General features: G+C 40.2%; 1 protein-coding gene and 1 long non-coding RNA gene across 3 annotated transcripts in view; one reads left to right on the plus strand and one right to left on the minus strand.

The window, feature by feature from the left end:
• LOC103153751 (programmed cell death 1 ligand 1-like) overlaps positions 1-9484 on the plus strand; it is a 15513-nt gene extending 6029 nt beyond the window's left edge. The window contains exons 3-4 of the mRNA XM_007574775.2: positions 2873-3214; positions 8827-9484. Coding sequence (XP_007574837.1) covers positions 2873-3214; positions 8827-8966 — 482 coding nt within the window. The 3' untranslated portion in view covers positions 8967-9484. The remainder of the gene's footprint in view (positions 1-2872; positions 3215-8826) is intronic.
• On the minus strand, positions 1460-2416 carry LOC107833318 (uncharacterized). 2 transcript variants are annotated; one of them, XR_001659042.1, is made up of 3 exons: positions 2299-2416; positions 1720-2213; positions 1460-1610 (listed from the first exon to the last, which is right to left on the minus strand). It is a non-coding gene; the product is annotated as an uncharacterized LOC107833318 (long non-coding RNA). The 2 variants fall into 2 exon arrangements; XR_001659043.1 differs by having other exon boundaries at positions 1720-1807; positions 1905-2416.
• Positions 9485-10221: the final 737 nt, after the last annotated feature.

Here is a 10221-nt window from a genome sequence, read left to right on the forward strand (position 1 = left end):
AAACTTCCCCATTCACTCAGTGCGATATAGTTCCACATCGCTTATGCTTTGTTGCTGCGCGTTTGCGCAGAGTGAAGGTTGGAAATGAGATGATCGGTATCGGCAACAAGAGCCAATGATCACCGATCATGCACTTTTTCATGAAAATCGGCCCGATTATGATCGGTGACCGATCGATCGGTAAACCTCTAGTACACATAATGTAACATGATGTGTAGTTTGTGCCAAAGCAGGTTATGAAATGGGTGGATAACATACCATATCTGGAGTTATTTCATTGATTGATGTCAAAGTTTTTATTATTTTCAAGGAGACCAATAGGCGTTATTAAAATGAATGATTAAAAAATGTGCGATGCAAAGAGTACAACAACCTTTTTCCTCCCTGAACTGCAGCCTACTGGTCGTTCAGAACAAATAGTGGCCAAGTGCGGGGCTCCATCTGTACTTATGGAGGTGGAGCAGATAGAGCTGTGCTTAGCGTAAGGGTAGCTTTATAGACAAACTGGAAAATAAATGTACTATCATTCTGCTCACAACAGACTGGCGTGTACATGACTGGCAGATGTTTCTGTCTGACATAGGAGCCAAATCCTGTCGCTCACATGGATACAGAAGCTATAAATGGCTGGGCAAAGTGACAGTTAATCTATTAAGTTGACTGAATATGACAATATAAATTAAAAACAGGACTATGGAATTTTTTATAATTTTTAAATTGATAACATATTGGATAATACAGCAGTATTAATACTATATATCAATATCGGCCCAAATTTTCTAATTTGTGCATCCCTAACATTTACTTTTCTGTACTTGTAACTAACCTGTAACAATAATTAGCTCACAGTCAACCTGGAAAAATATTATACAAAAATCTGAAATTATGTTCATTTTAATAACAAAGCAGTAGGTCCACAAAGACGCTTATGAAAATAATGTCTATGCTCCTGTTTTTAGTTTGTTTTCATATTCAGTCACTTTAATAGATGAACTCTCACTTTGCTCAGTCATTTATAGCTTTAGTGTCCAAGTAAGTGACTGGATTTGGCTCCTTCGTCACACACAGAAACACATATGTACTGCCATGATGCACAACACCACCTGTTGGTTGTGGCAAGAATGATGGGAAATGTATTTCCAGTTTGTCTATCTACACTAACCTACAGCCCACTGTGTTCTGTCTGATCCAGACACTAGGCAGCAGCTCCAGCAGGAGAAAGGCTGTTGTATTCCAGGCATTGCACCAGACCTGTAAGGTTTGGCCACCCGAAAAACAATAAAAACCCAGACATCGATCAATGAAATCTGCCCGGATACCCCGGACCGAACTTGAAAATTAGAGGTTATGCTGCTAATATGAGCATGTCATCAACTCATAGGTGAAATTGAGAACATTATGCAAAATAATCACCCAGCTGAAACATGGTGCAATAAATAATGAAACGTAATTCATCAAACTCTGAGGCAGATAATTTGCTTTGATGGGTTTTAATAAATCACAGTGCTTTAATCATTCAAGGAATTGTGACATCTCTAGATTAGTAATAAATCTCACCTGCTTCTTTCTTTAGCTACATCTGGATGACTGGCAGTCGGTCCTGGATGCAGCTGGAAAACATTTTTTGTGCATTTTCAATACATAGCATAAGTACATTATGTACATAAACAATATTGAAGCATAAAATATCATCAACATTCTAAAATAGTAGATACTCACACACAGTTGCGTCTCTGTCCTCATCATGAACATCAGGACGTTCCTGAAGAGTCTGATTGACACAAATGTGACTCCTATTCTGTGGAGTCTGTGGAAATAAATGTAAAATAAAAAAAATATTGTAGCAAATATATCGCTTTCTCAAAAATACATAAGTAAATAAGTTAAAATTATTCTCAACCAACCATTATACAGTCGGGAATCAACGCAGTGACTGTAATAATACATACTGGCTTCATGGCTCCGTCCTCATATCCGTCCTCCGTCTGCCATGTTGTAAATCTCTACTGCTTTCCACACTCTGCCTTGCTGTACTGCGTTATAACAAAATAAATAAAATAACGGGAAGATCAGTTTTCCTTACAAATATGCGAGTGTTCACTATTGACTAAATGTGAAATCATAACTTACTGAATTTCTCTTCGTCCTGGTGGAAAAGCGCCTCGGCACCGTGGTCTGAGGCCTGGCTGTGGAGGCTTGGCCATTTTTCAGGTCTGAAAAAATAAAAGGAGATGCGAGTATTTTTAAGAGTTCAGAACATCACATGTAATAAAAAATGTATACAATAAGAAATCTCACCCTACACTTGTTTTGGCATTATGAAAACGACAGACCGCTTTCTGTAAGAAACAACATGAAGGTTGTGCTCCACGCGGCGAGTTGCTATTCATAAAAAGTTTTCTCACTGTGAGTTCAGCCTTGTTGGAGCGCCACAGTGTCATCTGTTGTTTTCCACCAGGACATTGCTTTAATATTAATACAATACAGTTAAATGGTTCATAAAAATGCTTCTGCCACATCTGAAACAGACCAGCTGGACATGAATTCAGTATTACCTGCAGCTCTTATAGAAAAGCATAGCTGATTATCAGAGAAAAAAATCAGTTTAGAAAGCCTTTATTAATATCAAAAAAGCTAAATTAAATGTTGTGACTCATTATCTTGCTGAGATCCTCAATGAGCCACAGGTTCTGACTGCAGGTTTCAGTATTTTGATGTTTCTTCTGTTGGATGAATCTTCAGATTCATGCAGCTGAGCTTGTTGTTCCAGCAGCAGAAACTGATGAGTCCTCATCACACAGACATACACTGTCTAGTTAAAGTCCACTTTGACCTCTGACCTCTCTGCTCTGTTTTGTTTCCTCTCCTACAGGTCCGATCACCATCACAGTGAAAGCTGAACCTGGACAGAAAGTCACTCTGCCATGTGAAGATCCTGACCAGAGGAAAATCCTATTCGCAGAGTGGAAGAGAACTGATCTGGGGTCAAAATATGTTCTCCTATACAGAGATAATGGGATTGCTACAGACGGCCAGCATCCATCTTACAAGGACCGGGTGGAACTGATTGTTTATCAGTTGACCTTTGGAGACGCATCTTTGATTCTGAAGAACGTGACAATTACTGACAGCGGAACATACGAGTGTCGAGTCCTTATAGAAAATAGTGGGATTAAAGTCATCAGCACCGCCAACCTGGATGTTCTTCCTCCAGGTGAGTGTTTCTCTCTGGATCAGAACCAGCAGCTTCCTGGTTCTGATCCAGGAAGCTGCTGGTTCTGATCTCCTACCTAATGTCATAGTTCTGCGTGGAGGAATGTCTGTGGAGGACATTTGCAAGGCAGGTTCCTGGTCATCTCCTTGCTCATTTATTCAGTTTTACCTGTGTGATGTTTCCACGTTCTCTATGACCCATTCTGTCCTCAGAGTTCTGACAGAATAATTATTTTTGTCACGTTTATTGACAAAGCATTTGAGAACCACATGGTTGTCCAAAATGCTGTATAATAAGTTGCCTGTTCTGTTCATCGTTACACTTACAGTTTGTAACATTCGTTGTTCCTGTTCACAGCAGCAGGTCTGTTTGTCTCAACCTTTCTGACCATATTATTCTCCTCTCTGGTCTTCTGCTGTATGGGAGGCCAGGAGTGCGTAATTATGCACTCTAGGCTGAGACTGTTTTTGTTATATGCGAGCAGATGCTTCATGCTGGTGGTCTGGATGGACCCAGTGAGGCACAGACTACATCCTGCTTCGCCTTTAACCCACTAGCGATGGCCTTAAAGGGCGAAGCCTATATGACATAGAATCTGGGGTTAAAATACGTAACCAACGTTCTCCCTCTTAATTTAAATAATATCTTTCTCAAAAATTGTGCAATTATCACTCTACTGAATAATTTCATAACCATAAATTGTTGGAACAATTGTATCCATTTCAAAAAAGCTTCAATAATCACTTTGCAGGTCCTTTAACTTCACATTTATGAAATTTAACAAAAATCCATACATAACTTTGAAATTACTTGAGGTTGAGGAAATTGACCTCCCTTTTGTTCCCCTTAAAGTCTAATTTATATAACATGTACACAAATGGAAAAGGCTAAACAAAAGAAAAATTTGCAGTAAATTAATTACTGATCAATGATTGTTGTTTTAGAACTGTTTAAGGTATTCATGAGTCAAATCTACATAAAGTTTAGTAGAAGAATAGCTGTGTTTTTCTTGTCAGTTATAAACATAATCTATGTTACACTGCAAAACATCTGGAAGTGGATTAACTTGGAAATATGAAAGTTCACCTGCTGTTTTGAAAATGTAATTTAAGTCGACAAGAAAACTGTTTTGGTTTTATCTGAGAAACTAAAGTTCATGAAGTTGATTCAAAAACAGGAGACAAAATGTCCAAACATTGTTTTTAAGTTATTTTTTCCTGATTTTGAGTTTTAACTTCATGTTACAAATTAAACTAAATAATTATTTCACAATATACTTATTTTACTTTGGAATAATTTAAACTCCTGTTTAAAATTGCATGAACAAAATGTCTGCACTGATGAAGAATTTTTATTAAACCTCACAATAATTTCTGCTCAAACATTTAGTGTGAACAGAACATTACACCCAAGGTTTAAATTAAACATTTTCCTTACCAACACACAAAAGCCAGATTAATGTAACACTTCCATCTCACAGAGCAACACAAGACACAAAAACATGCCTCTAAGCATTCTGGGAAATAGTTCCCACTTTTGTCTTCTTTCAGATTTAAATTTCTCACCCAAAAACTAGTTTATTCAACTCTTGGATTGTAAACTAAAGAGTCAGCACAACTTACTATGTAAGTTTATATTTCTCTAACTCACACATATTTAAGTTCAAAATCCAAAACTCACTAAACCTGGTTAACCATTTTCTTCTATCTCTCATCATAGATGAATCAATGATCCATAGATGATGATTCATCTATGCAAGTTTCAATACAGAGATCAATAGTACCGTCTACTAGAACTAAAACAGTTGGTATTATACAGATAGTACATTCTTTATCCATCTGTGATCTGGCAGAATATTTAGCAAACTGATACCAGAGGTTGTCTTGGCTCCATGGCATCATCAGTGCATTGATGATTGGAGATGGTGCTGCTGCTCTTTCTCCCCTTGACAGAGGAAGTTGTGTCAGTACTGTTTTTCTTCTACCTCATTCCTCTCGTCCAGGAAGTAGAGGATGGGAAAGGTAATGACATCACTGATGACTCCTAGCACTAGGAGCAGCCTCCAGTTTTCATGCAGCTGGATGATGAGTTTTATCCGGCTGCCTCTCCTGAGTGGCTCTTCGCTTCACGCTGCCTCGTCAGTGCGAGTGGGCGGATCTTGCTTGTCTGGAGGCGATCCAGCGAAGAGTCTGCAGTGGCTGATGTGGACCCAGGTGGCTCTCTCTGCAACCTTCACTGCAGTGTGGGTGACGAGCAGGATCTGGTACGGCCACATCTTGGAATCCCAGTGTTTCCTCTGGAAATCTTTGATTAACAACCACTGGCCAGGCTGGAGAGGATGGAGAGGACCATCTGCTGGAGTCGGCAGCGCTGCCTTCACTTTCTGATGAGAGAGAGAGAGACTCTGACAGACTTTTACAATTACCCAATATGTCATTTTTCAACAAATCAGTTGAACCCACCAGCCTCAATGGGTTTTACTCCCACAGAGACTGGTCTCCCAAACAAAAATTCAAAAGGACTCAGGCTAAGTTTAGCTCTCACCCTGTTTCTCATGTACATCAGGGCCACAGATGAAGCTTTTACCCAGGTTAGTCCCGTTTCTGCACTGATCCTGGACAATTTAGACTTCAAAATGTCATTCTCCCTGCAGATTGAGGATGATAACGATGTGTTTTCAGTTTGAATCCTAAAGTCTGGCTCACTGCGGTTAATGCGCTGTTCACAACATAAGTGCCATTGATATGACATCAGGAATTTCCCATCTTGGATTGATTTCTGTTGGTAGACTTTTAGCAGTCTGGAAATTCCCTCTCATGACGTAATCTGTGCCTGGAGTGTGAGCTTTAACTTTGCAAGCTATTTCTTTAGGCAGAAAGAAATATTTCTTAAGTTAGCTATATTTAAGTTGGCTATATTTCTTAAGGTGGGGGTCACCTCTGTTACACACTTGGCGTAACAGAGGTGAATTGAACAAGGCGTGCGCACTTGTTCAATTGATATGATGGCTCCTGTCAATCAATTCAGTGGGTTTGTTACAATTTGTCCCAAAGTAAACAGTAAACATCCCTTACCTGGTGGACAACGTTTCTGAGTCTACCATGCGCTGCGGTTTGGCTAGAATTGATGATTGTTTGCTATTAAATGCGCTGCGGTCATAGAGATTTGGTGGGAAATAATCAGATGAAAATGTTAAAAGTTGTCAGTGGGGAACATGGAGAAGGCAGCTTTACTAAGAGTATTTAGATGGAGGAATGGACTTTATTCTATTGTCAAAACTGGAGTCTGTAAAAATGTAAAAGGATAAATGTCTGCAGCCGATCTAAGAGCAGCTGAATACAGATCGATGATGTTAAAACACCGTGTCTGTATGAGGGTTTTGTCATCATTACATCATTGGTGTGAACAGTAGCGGGTTAAACAGCTGACCAACCGGGTGACCTGTCAGCTCCTCAGTTCGCCAAACCACACACACACACACACGGACACACACATACACACAAAAAGCTCATAAACCGATGACCCGCCAGAACCGCGCACACAGTAAAAGCTCAGGTATTAGGGTTGCCACCTTTCAGAAATGAAACTGAGGGACGCCACCACAGTACGCCGTCCTACTCACGGGTTGGGATGGCCGCTGCAGTGATGGACAATATTTTATGGCAATGTTTTTGTTTTTAAAAAGTGATCCATAGAGCAATCATTCATACATAGAGTACTCCAAAATTGTACTCCAGAGTAGCACATCTTAAAAACGTTTAATTAAGCAGGTGAAAAATGTATTTGGTAAACTGCTCAAGTACTGAGTAACTGATCATAACACCTGATTTAATAATCACAATGTGTCCTCAGCCAACTGAAAGTATAAAGGTTATGTGAACATTCTAGTATTGTAAAGCGTATTACCAAAATATTTACCAAATTTACCACAGGGGCCAGGGTAGTCGGTGTTTTTCCATGGCGAGACTTAAAAAAGGAATGAAACAAAAACAGAGCAATATTTCATTATTTGATATAATAAGTGGGCCAAAGAGCCACGTGTGTCCCCAGAGATCCAGGCTGCAGATCCCTGGCAGATACAAAGTTTGATCATATGCAGCTAAAAGTGCAGCACTAGAATATTTAATTCATTGTTAAAGTAAAATTGTGAAGGTTAAAAAAATTCACCTCTGAGCATTAGCAAAATACATTTATTTAGAAAACTTCTTTGGTTCCCCGTTGGACCCCATGGCTGCAGGTTAATAATTTAATGTATTATTAATGATATTAATAATACATTAAATTATTAATGACATTAATAATACATTAAATGACCACTGAATTAATATATCAACATTTCTTAATAAAACAAACAGAAAGCCCTAACAAGCCTTTTTAAAGTAGGAAATATTTATGTATTTACTGTTAATCTCTTAGTATGATTTGTTCTTCAAGTGGCCATTTGTATTATTTTGGCTGATACGACTAGAGCCTACATTAAATAAGCAAATAATTGATTGTTTAATAATCAAACCATAACAGTCGACTAAAACCACAAGAAGAAACTTAATTAATCAATAAAAAAATTTTCTGAACCATATCAGCCTCAGGAGTTGATTGAGGGATGAAGAGATTTCTGGTTCTTTAGGTTCTGACGGGCCTGCAGTTCCTCTCCTGATCCATTCTGTCTGGTATCATACAGCAGCACACCCCGCCAGGACGAATACATTTGTTTTAATTGCCTGTGTTCATCCTCACCAACATGTTCACCCTGGAACTTGTGTTTTCCTTCTCATGTCTGTATGAGAGGTTTTACTTCTAAGGGCGGTGGAGTATCGGGCTGAGGATGTTTTAAAAACATCCGGGTTGACAGCAGCTCACCGCGGCTGCGTAGTGTCCGTCTCTAGGCAACCATGACAACAACGTCAGTCCGTAGTGTTGTGGGGTCCTTCAGCTCCCGCCATGACAATGTAGCTGACCTTAATATTTCCTGTGTTTTATTTTGGTCATTGTTACACTTAGTGTTGATATGTGTGTGATAGGCATGTCTATTGGACATCTGTAGAAATATGGAATCGTCCCAGGTCGGTTCAATACGGGACGATTCCGTATTTTATGGGACGGGTGGCAACCCTACCCCCCACCACCAATAGCCAAGAACTTCAGGCAACATTTCCTGTATTCTCAAACCCAAAGCTTGACAGGTATAGGGCAAGGTGAAAGTTCATCTATTAAGCTGACTGAAGATGAATACAGAAACTAAAAGCTGGATCATAGACATTTTTTATAAGCGTATTTGTGAGTCTGCCTCTTTATTATTAAATTGAATATAATTTCAGATCTTTGTAAACATTTTCTTCAGGTTAACTTAGAAAGTGAGCTGTTATTGTTACTTTTTTGAAGTTTAGAAAAAACCTGTAACTGTTAGGGAAGCTCAAATGTGAAAAGTTTGACTTGTATTGATATCTGATAGTAACACTGCTGTTTTATCAGATTTACCAATATCTAATCTTATCAATTTTTTTTTTATCCAATTACTCAATTAATCATTAGAATATTCGATAGATTACTCGATTACTAAAATATTCATTTACAACAACCCTAAACTCCTCCATCTTCATTTGTCTCCACAGATCCGTTTCCAGTTTGGGCCATAGTTCTACTGGTTCTACTGGTTCTACTGGTTCTGGCTCTGGTTGCTGCTGCAGGAGTTTCTTTTTATTTCTGGCGCCGTTGGAAACCAGGTGAGTCTCTAGAACGGTGTTACCCATAATGCCTTTGGTCAGTGTCTGCTCTCCTTCAGCGCAGGGCTGGTGCATTGTGGGTCAGCCGCTCCCGCTGCATTGTGGGTCAGCAGCTCCCGGTGCATTGTGGGTCAGCAGCTCCCAGTGCATTGTGGGTCAGCAGCTCCCGGTGCATTGTGGGTCAGCAGCTCCCGGTGCATTGTGGGTCAGCAGCTCCCGGTGCATTGTGGGTCAGCAGCTCCCGGTGAATTGTGGGTCAGCAGCTCCCGGTGCATTGTGGGTGTTCAGCTCCCGGTGCATTGTGGGTCAGCAGCTCCCGCTGCATTGTGGGTCAGCAGCTCCCGCTGCATTGTGGGTCAGCAGCTCCCGGTGCATTGTGGGTCAGCAGCTCCCGGTGCATTGTGGGTCAGCAGCTCCTGGTGCATTGTGGGTCAGTAGCTCCCAGTGCATTGTGGGTCAGTAGCTTCCTGTCTCTCTGTCAGCTTGAGGACAAACAGAACCTAAAGAGTCGGTGAGGATGGAGCAGAGCTTGGTGGGTTGCTCCCAGGCAGCAGCTGGTTCCACTTCTTCACAAGATCAGGGGACATGGACACATGTCTCTGTCCTCAGAGAGTCCTCCAGAAGACACAGAGACAGGGAGGAGACAGTCATGAGACCATCAGAGCTGTATGTCCAACCAGGGCCGGTTCTTGGCATGGATACATGAAGGCACAGGCAGAAATGTGAAGGGGCATCATAATGCCTACATATTATGCTCCATAATATTAACATTGTTGACTTGTTTTCTTAATGGGTTTGGGATAAACTGTGTCCAAGCCCAACAAGAAAACTGTACCCTAAAACCTTTAAAATTAAAGATACTCTTCATCCAAGATTGAACAACCAGCAACATAACAATTATCTACTTTGATGGTCTTTATCCAGTTATATATTTTAAACTAATTTGAACCTAAAAACAACCTAAATTTCAAACAGGATTAACAAACAGTATGGCTTAGGCAGAAGTTTTTTGGTTAGAAACTGAACGCCTCAAAAGTTTTTCTTACCACTCCTATTTTCCTATTTTTCTTCACATCTTGCATAGCAGAGGACTTCAGCCATGCTCCTGTGTGGCACCAGGCAGGATTGAATGACATTAAAGATGCACCAAATGCAGGCTTTGGTTGGCTACCCAGCATTGGCTGAGATGGTGCACAGTCATTTAAATCAGGGGTTACAAAATGTTTCTATCCGTTGTGCAGGAATATGCCACAAAAATGTTTCTAGCACCTTCATTTATACTCC

Source organism: Poecilia formosa, unplaced genomic scaffold, assembly GCF_000485575.1.
Source record: "Poecilia formosa unplaced genomic scaffold, Poecilia_formosa-5.1.2 Scaffold361, whole genome shotgun sequence".
Classification (NCBI taxonomy): domain Eukaryota; kingdom Metazoa; phylum Chordata; class Actinopteri; order Cyprinodontiformes; family Poeciliidae; genus Poecilia; species Poecilia formosa.